This window comes from Aquarana catesbeiana, linkage group LG05, assembly GCF_042186555.1.
Source record: "Aquarana catesbeiana isolate 2022-GZ linkage group LG05, ASM4218655v1, whole genome shotgun sequence".
Taxonomy (NCBI): domain Eukaryota; kingdom Metazoa; phylum Chordata; class Amphibia; order Anura; family Ranidae; genus Aquarana; species Aquarana catesbeiana.
In genome coordinates this window covers 530,104,871-530,122,076 of record NC_133328.1, presented here as the reverse complement: position 1 = coordinate 530,122,076, position 17,206 = coordinate 530,104,871, and the positions used below count along the sequence as shown (strand labels likewise).

Here is a 17,206-nt window from a genome sequence, read left to right as displayed (position 1 = left end):
CCACCTGTGGTGGAACTGTCCCAAAATTTAAAAATATTGGAAAGAAGTTTTACAATTAATAATGGTAATTACTGGTAGAGTTGTTCCTGAATATCCATGGATATGTTTATTCCATGGAATAGAGGGTTCTCTGAAACAATATAGGGAATCAATAACCCCTCATTTGTTGAATGCGGCAAAAAACCCTATACCAAAAAAAATGGCAGGAGGAAGGATGCCCCACAATGCGGGAAGGGTTTAAATGTATTGTGTAGAGGAACACTGTGTTGTACAGTTTGTGATATATTTTTTGTATATTGAAATGTGATTTGATAAAATAAAATAAATTAATAAAAAAAACAAAAAAAACCCACTGGGGGCAATCAAGGGCTTAACTGTGTTCCCTCACATGTGTTCTAAGGGGGACTGACTAAAGGTGTCACGTACCTGGTTGGAGGCCGAAATGCCGAGAGGGCTCCCCTTGCGGCTGAGTGCAGTACACCCCTGAAGTTGGGTACAGAGGGTGTAGTGCCCAGAGAAGCACAGGTTGCCAGATGGATTCCAGAGAGAAGAGCTGGTGGGCACCAAAAGGACACCGGGTAATACAGGAAACACAGCTGGGTTAAAGTCTATAAGAATCCTCGGTAATACTTGTCAAGGTGTGCACAAGGAACAGTAATGGAAGCCAGGCCAGGGGTCAAACACAGTAGATCCGGCAAGAGGAAGAGGCAGGTTGCAGAAACAGGGAAAAGCCAAAGGTCTGGTATCAGGAAGCAGGCAGGAACAGGTACTGTAGCAAAGTCCGTAATACAAGCCGGGATCAGGTACTGGAGAGGACAACAAGTTGGTAAATCAAGCCAGGGGGTCAAACCAGGAGAGCAGATCAGACAGGTCAGGAACAAGCCGGGTCACAACAGGAATCCAAATATTGATTGCACAGAGGCTCAGGAACACAGAAAGACTGATAAACCAGCAACTGCAGACACTAGCAGACTTCCTTATAAAGGCCCATGTGACCTGCTGGTAGAGATACTGGGTCCTAAAGTCCTTCTCCTGCCAGAGATGCTGGGTCCTAAAGTCCTTCTCCTGCAATAAGTGCTGGTAGAGATGCTGGGTCCTAGAGCCCTTCTCCTGCTGTTGATTCCTTGACAACTGGCACTATTGCCAGTTCTCCTACGGCCATTTCCCTGACAAAAGGAGATGACAGATCATTGTTCCTAGCTAGTAGGAACACATGATCTGTCTCTCCTCTCCTCAGAACAGGGATTTGTGTGTTTACACACACAGGTTCCTGTTCTGGCTCTCGTGCCCGCGATTGCACGTGGCCGATGGTCATCGCGACTGCTGGCCACGCACATCGGCACCCCCGCAGTGCAGCAGGTGCGAGCGCCTGCTATCCCACTTAAAGGAGCCGATGTACATCTACAAAGGTGTGCGGGAACCTGCCGACCTGTGGTCGGCAGTTGGTTAATGCAAACAATGCATTAAGGTAAAAAACGTTTTTAGTTTTAGTAACACTTTAACCACTTAAGGACCGGGCCTATTTTTCAGACTGGGTGATTACAAGTTAAAATCTTTTTTTTTTCTGTAAAATTACTTAGAAGCCCCAAACATTATATATATATATATATATATATATATATATATATATATATATATATATATATATATATATATATATATATATATATATATATATATATATATATATTTTTTTTTTTAATGCCCTAGAGAATAAAATGGCGGTCATTGCAATACTTTCTGTCACACTGTATTTGCGCAGCGGTCTTACAAGCACACTTTTTTTGGGAAAAAATACACTTTTTTGAATTAAAAAATAAGACAACAGTAAAGTTAGCCCATTTTTTTTTATATTGTGAAAGGTAATGTTACACTGAATAAATTGATACGTAACATGTCATGCTTCAAAATTGCGCCCGCTCGTGGAATGATGTCAAACTTTTACCCTTAAAAATCTCCATAAGGCGACATTTAAAAATTTCTACAGGTTACCGGTTTTGAGTTACAGAGGAGGTCTAGGGCTAGAATTATTGCTCTCGCTCTCACATTCGTGGCGATACCTCACATGTGTGGTTTAAACACTGTCATATGGGGGCGCTACTCACGTATGCGTTCGCTTCTGCGCACGAGCTCGTCGGGACAGGACGCTTACATTTTTTTATTTCTTATTTATTTTCCTTTTTTTTACATTTTTTGACACTGTCCTTTTAAAAAAAATTGGGTAACTTTTATTCCTATTATAAGGAATATAAACATCCCTTGTATTAGGAAAAAAAGCATGGCAGGACCTCTTAAATATGAGATCTGGGGTCAAAAAGACCTCAGATCTCATATTTACACAAAAATGTAATTAAAAAAATAAATGCCAAAAAAAAAAGTTTCCTCCAAGAGCATTGGGTGGAAGTGATGTTTCACGTTGCTTCTGCCAGAGAGCTGAGTGGGGGCCATCTTCCCCTCACTCGGGGTTATGACAGCTATCTTTTGCCAAAAGAACGGTATTCCTCTTCAAACAGCCGACGTATAACGACGGCGGACGGTCCTTAAGTGGTTAAAGTGTTACGAAACCCACGACAGTAGAATCAGTCTGTATATGCAGTAAAGCATGCTTGATATACTCACTGTGGAACCCAAGGAGTTAATCCTCGGCACTGTGTAAAAAGGCTGCTTATCCTGTATGCACAGAGCCTCCCCTTCTTGCATTGTCCCCAAAAACATCTCCGGAGATAAGACAGAGTTAATGGAGTCAGTCTGCACATGCTCAGTTTGGGGTTTATTGCTAGAGAGTTTTTTTTTTCTTGGGAGAGTGCATGTGATCAGCACAGGGCCAATCAGCACTATCCAGACAGAAGGTCCTACATCCTCAAAGGATAGTCAGTGCAGTATGAAAACTCCTCCTACAAGCTTTAACCAGGCACTAATAGAAGTCACAAGACTGCTTTAACTGCTGATGAGAAAAGGTATTTATCAGTTTATATTTACTAAAATTATTGCATTTCCATGTTCTGTGTACTGTGGGAGACCAGATACAGTAAATGCAGGATCCTGGGTTTAGTAAAATTTAATTGAACAAGTTGAAATTAGAAGCTGATTGGCTATCATGGACAGCTGCACCAGATTTTGCACCAGGGATCGACAAGGTGTCTGTACACAGACACTGATGTCTGCGAGAGGTCCTTGCAGTGTTTGCAGCTGCCCGTTTCGCGTTCAGCCGCAGGGAGCTGGTCAGAGGAGCAGGACGGATGAATATGCTGTCCTCCTCTGCCAGCCGAGCGTGCCCCGTCCCCGGGAAATCAGAGCCGCAGTTGGGTCAACTCACAGCCATTATTACACATCGTCACATCTTTGAAATGTACCTTGGTGTTCTTCACTAAGGTCTGTACTTTGGAAAATGTCCGCCACACGCTTGGTCTGTGCCTATCCCTGTTTTGCAGTCTCCAGTTTTAGTAAATCAACCCTAATGCCTTCTAGATCTAAGGGTCTGCCTAACTGGATAGAGATTAAATACATTGCTGATGTCGCACCCTGGTGTTTAGGCAGGGTTGCTAGTAAGTTTCGTTTGCCAGACGGTAGTTGCCCTGGTTAATTGTTAGTAGATCCACCGATTTCTCTCTAGTTCTGGACTTGCTGCACCTTCTCTCTTCTGTCACTAGGTGGCGATATGATGGTGACATTAGAGGGCTTAGCAAGGTCAGGTTATGAATGGATGGGGTGTCTCAGCCAATTGGTGGGGGTTTCTTTAGTCTCTTGGCCTGCTGGCAGAGCCTATTTACTGTATTTGGGTGGAGTCAGGTGATCAGGGTTCTGTGCCAACTGGACGGCTGTCTGGGTGGACGTGTGTTATGCTGCCCCAGGCTGCTAGATCAGAAGCCTGAGGCCTATCCCAGGGACATCTGTCTGCTAGGCTGTCTGAGGGACTATTCAAAAGCAGGAGAAACAGCGCAGGGTTAGGACTGCAGGATTCGAGTCCAACAGAGAGTAATGATTCAGACGGATGGGGAACCAGTTGTGGTCGGAGGTAGAGGGGAAGCTGTCGCCACTAAGGGACCATCCACCTTGTTACTGGAGAACACTGTAAGTAAGCTGAAGCCAGTACTAGAGCAGTCTTCTGACCAGAAGGGGACGGTGAAGAAGCAAGTGCCAAGCCAGGCACCCAGGAGGCCAGCAGAGGTGACGCTTGAGGAGCATCAGTGAGTGCCAAGCCAGGGACCTTGCGGGTCAGCAGGGGTGATGCTTGAGGAGTATCTGTGAATGTCAAGCCAGGGACCCAGCAGGGAAGTGGGGGTGACGCTTGAGGAAGATACCGAATTACGGAAGTGGAAAAGCTTAGGGGATCCAGTGGCGATTGGGTCTGAGAGTCTAGTGAGAGACTGGGAGCTCGGTGAGTGAAGACCTACAGTGAGAGACTATAGAGTGCGAGGAGAACAATTTGTGTTACCAATAGTTAAATACAACCACCGTTAGTTACTGTTACAAGATTTGTTGCCATAGGAGACAGCGGTCCTGCCTATACAAATGTGGTGTCTGGATGGAGGCCTTTCACTGTATAGCTGTCTACCTATAGAAGTCTCAGAGTCTGCCAATTGTCATTGCATACACTTAAGGGTGTCCTGTCTCTAACCCTCTCTCCCACAGTTCTTGTTCAGGAGACAATAAATCTCTTTGCATTCAAAAAGTGTCTGGCCCCCATCATTTCAGCTTGTGTTACACCCACAATGCCTGGTAACCCACTCTACAAGGAAGGATATCAGCTCTACTTAACCCTTGAGGTCACCATTAGGCCTCTTGGGCCCCCGGACCTTGCTACACTTAGGTAGGAAAACACATTACATATATAATAAATCTAAAGGTGACTAACCAGAGCTTGCAATTTGCAAGCAAGTATGAGCATTGTGAGGTGTATGACCAACTCTAGTCTGACTATTATTAACCAGATCTCTCAGCAAGATTTAGCACATTAGTGAGACCACAGCACCTAGCTATCACAAATAATGTCTAACACAATGAAACATTTTTGCATGTGATACCCACACAATTCCATACCAACTGTAATGCTCTGTATAACATTGGTAAAGTGCATCTGTACCCAAACTATGAACAATAAATTATATACATATTCTTAATTACAGCTTGACCTGTCTAGCAGCTTGTAATGTGAAGCAATTCATTCAAATATCACAACAAAGACTCTAAAGATGTGTCTTAGCTTCTAATATTAGCTGAAAAGCTAAGATGTTGTACATTTTAAATATTAATCTTTTCACATTGCCTATAGCTACATAAGTGAATAAGGGATTTGTTTTATAGTGCTCATACTGCTTGTTCAAAATATGCACATTCTTTAGTGTACACAGGCTGGGCACAGGTTCACTTTCCAATGTGGGATGCTTAATTAAGTTACATTACTTGAAAAAAGAAAAACTGTGTATTGCCTCTCAAAAACATAAAAAGGTAACATACCTGACAAGCAGACTGTTTTCCAGTGGAGATAGTTGGGTAGCCAGTGTCTTCCAGTTCATGAATCCTGTCAATGAATCACAACTGAAATTCTGGGGTCTGATAGAGTAGAAGTATTCCTCGTCTCTCTCATCTATATACTCACACAGTTCTTTTTCTTTACTGAGATTAAAGCCACATTTGGTGTCTACTTGTTTGCCTGGACTAGTGAATTTGCACAAGTAGGCAACATTACCATACCAGCTATTTCGTGACTTCCACAGGGCTGAAACGGCTTCACTTGGGTGCATTAGAAACAATGTTACCACTACTTTACCTTCCCAAAATAAGGTGAAATGAACATGGTATGTTCCATTTTTAAAGTCTTCAATTCTTCCAGAAGATCTCGCTTGTATATCAGGATTGGAAATTATTGCTCTCAGATAATCTCCTCCATAGGTTTTCTTTTGGCCTAAATGATCATATGCAACAAATTGTACTATTAATTCATCCCCAACACAATACTTTTCCTTGGGGCTTTTTATGAACATTTTGCTCTTTTTGGCACTTGTTGTGTTGTCGATATGGGCAAAAGTCACTTTAGGCATCATCTGATCTATATGATTGAATATCTCATTGACCAGCTTCTGAATTTCTGATTCTTTTTCTATTTTGTTAACTGTAGGTGTATCTGTCTCTAAACACTGTAAAAAAACAAAAAAGCATCAAATTACATACATGATTAGGGAGTTAATATTGTATATGCAAATTGCATAACTTTAGCAAAATTGTACATGTAATGAAATTATAATAGCATGCAGGAAAACAAGAAATGATCAAATTAGAAATTTATAAATAGAGAGTTATGAGCCTTTCTGGGTTCACTGAACACTGAGGGCTGTGATGAACAGAATGCAATTCTTTCCCATGCTCAGTTTAAATTGTCTAGGTTAGTGGTGGTCAGTACCTACATTGACTTATCCTGTGCTGTTTTTTCAGGTTCCGTTCGTTACAGCGCAGATTTTTAAAATTTTCTTTCTGATGAATAAAGGACGTATTGGGTTTCTTCTTTAACAGTTTTCCCACTATGGCACCTTATTCTTAGGGACGGAACATTGTTAGGAAGTTTGGTAACATACTGTAAATGTTTTTTATTTAACAAGGCTGAAAAGGTGGGGGCATATGCCAAAAATACAACACCTCTGTTTTCCTCTTAATCTCAATTACGTATGACCAAATTTACTTTTCTTTATCTTTATCAGCTATTATTGGAGTTGTTATTCATGCATTTTGTAGCTTTAGTTAGAGTGTGGTCTGAGAATTGTTTGCTGTTCTATAAGACTAAGTTCACATCTAGGCGGTTGATGTGGTTTTCCGGCATGCTTTGCGGTGCGTTTCGCTTTTTTGAACACACGTTTTTTTATGCGAATTTGCATGTGTTTTTCACGCGTTTTTTTTTTGTTTTTTTTTTTCTAATAGGAAAGGCTCCTTAACAAACTGAATAGCCAGCTCTTGAGGAGCAGTGCCACATTTGGCATCTTTCAGATATCTATCAAGCACAGGTACCCGATCCCACTTCCGTGTAAGTGCGCCGTCATTTACGGCCCCCCCTCCTTCCCCCCGATGCCTTCTGGGAGACACACACTGGTCCCAGAAGACAGACGTGTGCGCAGAAGGAAACAGGCTGTGACGCCTCAAGGCTTCACTTTCTGTTTTCCTTAGTAAGGCTACCGGCGCCTGCACCGAAAGCTGATGGACAGGTTGGCTTCGGTGTGGACATTGTTGGCTCCCTTTACAGGTAAGTGTCCTTATATTAAGAGTCAGCAGCTACAGTATTTGTAGCTGATGACTTTTAATTTTTTTTTACAGCCTGGAGCTCCGCTTTGACAGCTAATGACTCATCAGCTGACTGCAGGATTCCCCGCTGACAGCTGAATGTAAACAAAGGAATAATGGCATTAAAAAACTTTTATAAAAAATGCGTGGGGGCCCCCCAATCCATGCCAGGCCCTTTAGGTCTAGTACAGACCCCCCCCCAAAGCACCTTGTCCCCATGTTGGTAAGGAAGTGGCCTCTTTCCCACAACCCCCCCTGGCTTGGTGGTTGTGGGATGCTTTATTGGAATTGGGAAGCCCCCTTTAACCAGGGGATCCCCAGATCCCCGCTATCCACCCCCCATGTGAATGAGTATGTACATACTACCCCATCTCATTCACACATTTGGGTCATCGGTAGTGGCGGGCATCGTGAATTGACGATGGATCTACACGAGGGAACATTTTTTTTTTTATTTGTTTTTTAACAAAGGACTCAAAGGTCAAACTACATCTTGTGTTTTTTTACACTACTATGTACCCCTACTCATTCACAAGGTGGGAGGGCAGAATCTGGGGGCCCCTTTGTTAAAGGGGGCTTCCAGATTCCGATAAGTCACCCCCTGCACTCCTACTACCACCAGGCCAGGGTTGTGGGGGAAGAGGCCCTTGTCCTCATCAACATGTGGACAAGGTGCTTTGGGGGGGCCAAGCCCCCCTGCCCTAAAGCACCCCCACCCATGTTAAGGGCATGTGGCCTGGTATGGTTCAGGAAGGGGGTACTTGCTGCTGGTCTGCACTTTTTTTTTCAATTTTGACATGGGGTTCCCCTTAAATTCTGTACCAGACCTGAAGGGCCTGGTATGGATTGGGAGCCCACAGAGTTTTTTTTTATGCCAGTATTGTTTTGTTTACATTCAGCTGAGTCATTGGTTGTTAAAGACATGGCGGTTGCCCACTCCTTAACCGGCTATTCACAGTTTAAGGAGCCTTTCCTATTAGACACAAAAAGTGCATGCAAAAATGCATCAAAATGCAACATGCATTTCCTCGCAAAACGCAATCTGCTGAGGGAAAAAAGTCCCTGACCCTTTTAAAAAATGCAGCGGCTGAAAAACGCATAGTTGTAAACATGTCCCATAGGCATAGGTATGCACACAGGGTGTGCTGAGTGATCCTGGGAACATCCTAATCACCCCATTCGCATTAGCATTATCGCTCTGTGTGCCGGCAGGAAGATGGGAAAGATCTCCCTCTTACCGGTTCTGCCATAAGAGAAATGTTTGCACACTGCTCTTTCACTGTGCTGGCAGGGAGATCGATGTGCCAGGGTCATATATATGTAGACACACACACGTGTGTTTGAGCTTTAGGGTGCACACCCTAATGCAATAGGCTGCACACACCTATGCCATAGGAAACCATGTTACAGGGACTGTAGTGTGTTTCTACAAAATGCACTTGGAAAACCATAGGTGTGAAACTAGCATCAGGCTTTGTTTACACCTATGCATTTGCCTACAGGTGCGTGAATCGTAGCAATTCCTGCAACCACATGCAGTGAAAATGTGCTGCTGTGTGAAAATGCGCGGTGCTACCATTCATTCTGAATGGCACCTCCACACATGTAAAATCGCAGTGGGTCTGCAGGTGGACCAACCACAGGGAAATCGCATTGTCAAAATGTACCTTTTTCTGTTGGAAACACAGGCATGGCAGGCCATTGAGATGAATGGGCTTGCTGTGTCCACCCAAACGCTATATTGTGAACCTAGGATAACTATCTATCTGAATAGGTATACTCTACTGATCCATCTATCCATTTGGTTCCTCCACTTAAAGACCACAAACCAGTCATAAGCATAGCTCCACTCTTAGTGCCCTCATGTCCACACCAACCTTATTCTCTAGTGGCAGCAGGTTGCACATAAATGTCAGTATACACAGGTGCAAGCCCTGGCAGGTATGCATGGTAAAGTTGATAGATGATCACACGTTAATCATAAGATGATTAACCCTTTCACTGCCAAAGCCATTTTTGCATTTTTTTGCACACATGTTAAAAAACATTTTAGACCTGAAGATTACATATATATAAAACATTATATTATATATTTTCTAAAAAGCAGACACCCTAGAGAATAAAATAGTGGTATTTCTGATTTTTTAGTTCACTTGATATTACCGCAAAATTTCAGTAAAAACACTCAAATTAAATTGAGGGTATACAAATGTAATTAATTTTTTACTTTCAAAATATATATATATTAAATACACTGCAGCTAACTGAATCACCTGCTGGCCAGAAGTATATTAGAATCAGTACGCCAGGACTGGCCTGCAGTGAGTAATAGCTAAACTGTATGCAGTGATGTGAATATATATATATATATATATATATATATATATATATATATACACACAAGACTATCTGTATGTATATATATTAAATACACTGCAGCTAACTGAATAACCTGCCTGCCAGAAGTATATTAGAAACAGTATGCCAGGAATGGCCTGCGGTGAGATATAGCTAAACTGTATGCAATGAATATATATATATATATATATATTTTTATTATTATAGAGGATTTATATAGCGCCAACAGTTTACGCAGCGCTTTACAACATTAGATATATGAGACTATCTGTATATATATATATTAAATACACTGTAGCTAACTAAATAACCTGATTGCCAGAAGTATATTAGAAACAGTACACCTGCAGTGAGAAATAGCTAAACTATATGCAGTGGATATACAGTGGGGACGGAAAGTATTCAGACCCCCTTAAATTTTTCACTCTTTGTTATATTGCAGCCATTTGCTAAAATCATTTAAGTTCATTTTTTCCCTCATTAATGTACACACAGCACCCCATATTGACAGAAAACATAGAATTGTTGACATTTTTTCAGATTTATTAAAAAAGAAAAACTGAAATATCACACAGTCCTAAGTATTCAGACCCTTTGCTGTGACACTCATATATTTAACTCAGGTGCTGTCCATTTCTTCTGATCATCTTTGAGATGGTTCTACACCTTCATTTGAGTCCAGCTGTGTTTGATTATACTGATTGGACTTGATTAGGAAAGCCACACACCTGTCTATATAAGACCTTACAGCTCACAGTGCATGTCAGAGCAAATGAGAATCAAGAGGTCAAAGGAACTGCCTGAAGAGCTCAGAGACAGAATTGTGGCAAGGCACAGATCTGGCCAAGGTTACAAAAATTTTTCTGCTGCACTTAAGGTTCCTAAGAGTACAGTGGCCTCCATAATCCTTAAATGGAAGACGTTTGGGATGACCAAAACCCTTCCTAGAGTTGGCCATCCGGCCAAACTAAGCTATCGGGGGAGAAGAGCCTTGGTGAGAGAGGTAAAGAAGAACCCAAAGATCACTGTGGCTGAGCTCCAGAGATGCAGTCGGGAGATGGGAGAAAGTTGTAGAAAGTCAACCATCACTGCAGCCCTCCACCAATCGGGGCTCTATGGTAGAGTGGCCCGACGGAAGCCTCTCCTCAGTGCAAGACACATGAAAGCCTGCATGGAGTTTGCTAAAAAAAACACCTAAAGGACTCCAAGATGATGAGCAATAAGATTCTTTGGTCTGATGAGACCAAGATAGAACTTTTTGGCCTTAATTCTAAGCAGTATGTATGGATAAAACCAGGCACTGCTCATCACCTGTCCAATACAGTCCCAACAGTGAAGCATGGTGGTGGCAGCATCATGCTGTGGGGGTGTTTTTCATCTGCAGAGACAGGACAACTGGTGGCAATCGAGGGAAAGATGAATGTGGCCAAGTACATGGATATCCTGGACAAAAACCTTCTCCAAAGTGCTCAGGACCTCAGACTGGGCCAACGGTTTACCTTCCAAAAGGACAATGACCCTAAGCACTCAGCTAAAATAATGAAGGAGTGGCTTCACAACAACTCCGTGACTGTTCTTGATTGGCCCAGCCAGAGCCCTGACTTAAACCCCATTGAGCATCTCCGGAGAGACCTAAAAATGGCTGTCCCCCAATGTTTATCATCCAACCTGACAAAACTGGAGAGGATCTGCAAGGAGGAATGGCAGAGGATCCCCAAATCCAGGTGTGAAAAACTTGTTGCATCTTTCCCAAAAAGACTCATGGCTGTATTAGATCAAAAGGGTGCTTCTACTAAATACTGGGCAAAGGGTCTGAATACTTAGGACCACGTGATATTTCAGTTTTTCTGTTTTAATAAATCTGCAAAAATGTCAACAATTCTGTGTTTTTCTGTCAATATGGGGTGCTGTGTGTACATTAATGAGGAAAAAAAATTACCTTAAATGATTTTAGCAAATGGCAGCAATATAACAAAGAGTGAAAAATTTAAGGGGGTCTGAATACATTCTGTCCCCGCTGTATATACGAGACTATCTGTATATATGTATTAAATCCACTGCAGCTAACTGAATAATCTGCTTGCCTGCCTTCTCAATCTAAATGAGACTCTCTCTCCGTCCACGCCAAAAGCACACTACACAAGGCCGACGTGCAGGCGGCCTTATAAAGTGTGGGGCATGGACTTAGTCCCCCTGAGCCATGATTGGCGAAAGGGACCCTGCCTTTGGCCAATTATGGCTGTCTTAGCTGAGGGCGCTGTGATTGTGCAAAGCATGCAGGTCATGGTGCATGCTCTGGCCAATCATCATACAGCAATGCACTGTGCTCCCGCAGTGCATTATAGGCCGTTACGCGCCACTTGAATTTGGCGCGAACGGCCCATAATGTTCAGTTTTCGACGAACGGGCAAACAGCCAATGTTCGAGTTGAACTCATGTTCGACCTGAACAGAAAGCTAATCCCTGGCAATTATGTGCTCAGGGACTCTACTACATTAGTAGTCTGAGAAGGAATATGGATATACGTTGCCCAAGGTTCCCAAGTACTTTCAAAGAGAAAGTGACGGTCATTAATAATACTTGAAACTTTTCATGAATCATAATCCACGATACTTTATGCTTCAACCTTCTAAAGGACACTGAGGGTGTCTTCCATGCTCCAGCTACAACAGTCTTAGCAGCTAGAAAAAGAAAGTACACCAGGTGATTTAGTGAAAGAGGCCACCCAGGTGGGAAATCATTAAGAGCCCTTGCACACTGGGGCGGTTTGCGGGCGCTATTGCGCTAATAATAGCGCCTGCAAACCGCCCCGAAAGTGCCGCTGCTTGTATTCCAGTGTGAAAGCCCCGAGGGCTTGCAAACTGGAGCGATGCGCTGGCAGGACGGTAAAAAAAGTCCTGCCAGCAGCATCTTCGGAGCGGTGAAGGAGCGGTGTGTATACCGCTCCTTTACCGCTCCTGCCCATTGAAATCAATGGGACGGCGCGGCTATACCGCCGGCAAAGCGCCTCTGCAGAGGCGCTTTGCGGTGGTATTTAACCCTTTCTCGGCCGCTAGCGGGGGGTAAAACCACCCCGCTAGCGGCCGCATACCGACGGTAAAACGCCGCTAATAATAGCTGCGTTTTACCGCCGACGCCGCCCCCTGCCCCAGTGTGCAAGGGCTCTCAGCAGCGCCAAACTGGGCTGTTGGTCAATAGACAACCCAGTCAACTTACGGAGTATCGAAAACACCCTATTCCAAAAATCCCCAAGCCAAGGACACTCCCATCATATATGCAATATAGAACCTGTTAGTTTGCAATTGTGAAAACATTCTGTGGGAGTCGTAGCATACATCCCGGATAGGTGAGCAGGGACCAAATACCATCTGGTCATAACTTTAAGACTAGCTTCTATCAGTGAAACATTCATGATCCCCTTGTAGGAGATCTGGAGTCTAGATGACCAGGAGACCAGATCAACCTCGACATTGAGGTCCCTTTCCCAAGCCAGCATGTATGGCTGTTTCTGAACCAGGGTGAGCAGCGACCTATACACCATAGCTATACCACCTCTTGTACCCTGGTCATTAGTACATCATTGTTCATAATCTGTCACTGAGGGGGGTTCTCCAGAGGGCCCGATAGATTGTAAAAAGTGGGATATTGTAGAAAAACGGAATGTCTCAGAAGAGGGCATTTCTAAGACTGAACGGCAATGAGATAAGGTGAATGACCCGCGGTGAGTGAAATAGTGACCGATGCGGTACAGGCCTTTGTCTGTCCACCATTTAAATGCCTTAATATCTATACCTGGAATAAAATCGGTATTATGAAATATGTGTGCCAATGGGGCATATTCAGAAATCAACAGAGGATTGAGCTTCAATCAGTCCCAGAGAGTCAAAGAATGAGATAGTGTAGGTGACTGAAGTAAAGGTCTATCTTTAAGAGGACGCCATAATAAGTAACCAATTGTATAGGACGAAAGGGCCTGCCGCCCCAACTGTACCCAGTCCGGTCTCCCGTGGCGGGAATAAACAATGGATAATTGCATCAATTGTGCTGCCTTGTAATACACGTAGAAATCAGGAACACCTAAACCTCCTTTGGATCTAGGTGTATACAAAGTGGCGCAAGCCAATCTAGGACCCTTGGAACCCCAGATAAATTTAAACACTTTGGTTGGAGATTCATCCTAAAAACAGCAACCGGCAGGGACCGAAACAAATAAAGGAGTTTAGGTAATAGGGTCATTTTGACGGCGTGGATTCTACCCAGTCAAGAGAGGTCATAAAGGGCCCAACTAGAAAGAAACCTCTTCAAACGTTTATAGCATGAAGGATAATTAGCCGCATATAACGATGCATAAGAGGGAGAAAGATTAACTCTAAGATATGGGAGGGCATCCGAGTGCCATTGAAAAGGGAGAGAATCTTGAAGGTGCGAATTCAATGATGAAGGAATAATAATGCTTATAGAAGAGGACTTTATCTCGTTTACCCTAAGCCCAGATACCCTACCAAAATCACGTAGTATTCGGGTTATATTCGTAATCGAGGTAAGGGGGAGGTTACAAACAGCAACATATTGTGCAAATAGCGCACACTTGTGTATTCGCGATCTGCAGGACACCCCTTTTTATTCGGCTCGGAATGAAGCTGTGCTTGTAATCTAAAAACATGATTTCATTTAATGTTAGCGGTAAGCAACAAACACAAACGGGTAAGATAAAAACACTACTTTAAGAGAGAAAATTTTCCAAGGATGAGGGCTGCTCTTCAGGACTTAGACTTGGAGGGAATATTGGCATCAATGGACACATAACAGAAATGGGAATTCTTCAAAGTGACTGTATGTAAACTCAATGCAAAGTATATTCCCATGGGCATTACGTTTAAAAGGCTAAAAATAAAACCTAAAAATATATAAAAAATATAAAAATGAAGGAACGCTATCATCGTTTAAATGTTACACAGAATATAACAGAATCTGTAAAAAAGAAATCAAAGACGCAAAAATTCAAAACGAACGACAGATTGCAAAAGATAGTAGAACAGACCGCAAAAAAATTATTTAAATATATTAATAGTAAAAAGGTCATGTCTGAGCATGTAGACCCTTTACAAAATAATCTAGAGTGGGTGACTGGGGACAAAGAGAAGGCAAATTTATTAAATAATTTCTTCAGCTCTGTGTATATAAAGGAGCATGTGGGATCTCATGTTCATAATGGAGGTGGTAGTGACACAGCCCCAAAAGATCCACAAGTACATAAGAAGGGAATGTGGGACTTTAAATGAGGCAATTGACTTGTGGAGGTAGAGTATTTAGTAAACATTTTCTATTTGTAACAACAGTAAAAAAAAGTATTTTCATATATATACATGCACACATGGTATTTGTAACAATAGTAAAAAAGTATTTTCATTTATGTACATGCAGACATGGCATAAACATATTGGATACATATACGTCAGCTTGGCAACACATAAGAGATAGTAAATATTGATAAATGCAATACAAGGTATTTCATATTGGCAGGCATTGGTACACCATATGAAAAAGAGCTGCTATAAGATAGGTACACATACACATTAATAGGTATATAGTACTCAATGAATTTTAGATGTATAAAAGATATATATGGGCCAGTGAATAGGTAATGAGCCAGACTTGACTGAGAACCCCATGGAAACTCGACGCATTTCATGGCTATATGCCATTTATCATGAGTTGGGTACAGACGTAAACTGTAAATATAAATAAATATGTAGTATTAGTAAATATGTTCTACCCCTTTAAAGACCTCATGGGGAGAAAGAGATCTATACTCACGGGTCAGCTAAAGCACTGTGCTTGGCTAGCATCGAGGAGGATGGAACTAGGGATGAGCCGAACACCCCCCTGTTTGGTTCGCACCAGAACATGCGAACAGGCAAAAAATTTGTTTGAACACGCGAACACTGTTAAAGTCCATGGGACACGAACATGAATAATCAAAAGTGCTAATTTTAAAGGCTTATATGCAAGTTATTGTCATGAAAAGTGTTTGGGGACCTGGATCCTGCCCCATGGTACATGGATCAATGCAAAAAAAAGTTTTAAAAAGGGCTGTTTTTCCAGGAGCAGTGATTTTAATAATGCTTAAAGTGAAACAATAAAAGTGTAATATTCCTTTAAATTTCGTACCTAGGGGGTGTCTATAGTATGCCTGTAAAGGGGTACATGTTTCCCGTGTTTAGAACAGTCTGACAGCAAAATGACATTTCAAAGGAAAAAAAGTAATTGAAAACTACTTGCGCTATTAATGAATTGCCGGTCCGACAATACACATAAAAGTTCATTGATAAAAACAGAATGGGAATTCCTCACAGGGGAACCCCGAACCAAAATTTTTTAAAAAAATGACGTGAGGGGTCCCCCTAAATTCCATACCAGGCGTGGGGTCCCCCTCAAAATCTTCACCAGACCCTTCAGGTCTGGTATGGATTTTAACCACTTGCCGACAGCCTAACGACAATATACGTCAGCAGAATGGCACAGGCAGGCAAAATCACGTACCTGGTATGTGATCTGCCTTCTGCGGGCTGGGGGCGCTTCGTTAGGGGAGCGATACAGGCAGAGGGGGAGACCACTCATTCGTGGCCACTCCCTCGCGATCGTTCCCCACGAATGAAATTCTTCCTCTGCTGCTGTATAGTAAACAGCGGCAGAGGAAGTGATGTCATCGCTCCTTGGCTCGGTATTTTCCGTTCCGGCGCCGAGTAGAGAAGACATCCGAATAAGTGCACCAACACTACACACACAGTAGAACAAGCCAGGCATACTTTACACCCCCGATCACCCCCTAATCACCTCCCCCATGTCACAGTGACACCAAGCAGTTTTTTTTCTGATTACTGCATTGGTGTCAGTTTGTGACAGTTAGAAGTGGTAGGGCAGTTAGTGTTAGCCCCCTTTAGGTCTAGGGTACCCCCCTAACCCCCCTTAATAAAGTTTTAACCCCTTGATCGCCCCCCGTCGCCAGTGTCACTAAGCGATCATTTTTTTGATCGCTGTATTAGTGTCACTGGTGACACTAGTTAGGAAGGTAAATATTTAGGTTCGCTGTCAGCGTTTTATAGCGTCAGGGACCCCCATATACTACCTAATAAAGGTTTTAACCCCTTGATTGCCCCCTAGTTAATCCCTTTCACCAGTGATCACCATATAAGTGTTACGGGTGACGCTGGTTAGTTAGTTTATTTTTTTATAGTGTCAGGGCACCCGCGGTTTATTACCTAATAAAGGTTTAGCCCCCTGATCGCCCGGCGGTGATATAACTTAGGTTTTAGGGTCAGATAGGGTCTGCGTCGCCCCAGGCAGCGTCAGGTTAGCGCCAGTACCACTAACACCCACGCACGCAGCATACACCTCCCTTAGTGGTATTGTATCTGAACAGATCAATATCTAATCCGATCAGATCTATACTAGCGTCCCCAGCAGTTTAGGGTTCCCAAAAACGCAGTGTTAGCAGGATCAGCCCAGATACCTGCTAGTACTTACCTGGTTAGATTCAAGGTACCATCTCCCTCATTGAAGCATCCTGCTATACATC

At 42.8% G+C, this 17,206-nt stretch overlaps 1 protein-coding gene across 2 annotated transcripts in view; it reads right to left on the bottom strand.

Moving 5' to 3' along the window:
- LOC141145233 (NXPE family member 4-like) overlaps positions 1-17,206 on the bottom strand; it is a 136,119-nt gene that overhangs the window by 95,553 nt on the left and 23,360 nt on the right. For both annotated transcript variants that reach the window (XM_073631742.1, XM_073631743.1), the window contains exon 3: positions 5,458-6,137. In XM_073631742.1, coding sequence (XP_073487843.1) covers positions 5,458-6,137 — 680 coding nt within the window. The remainder of the gene's footprint in view (positions 1-5,457; positions 6,138-17,206) is intronic.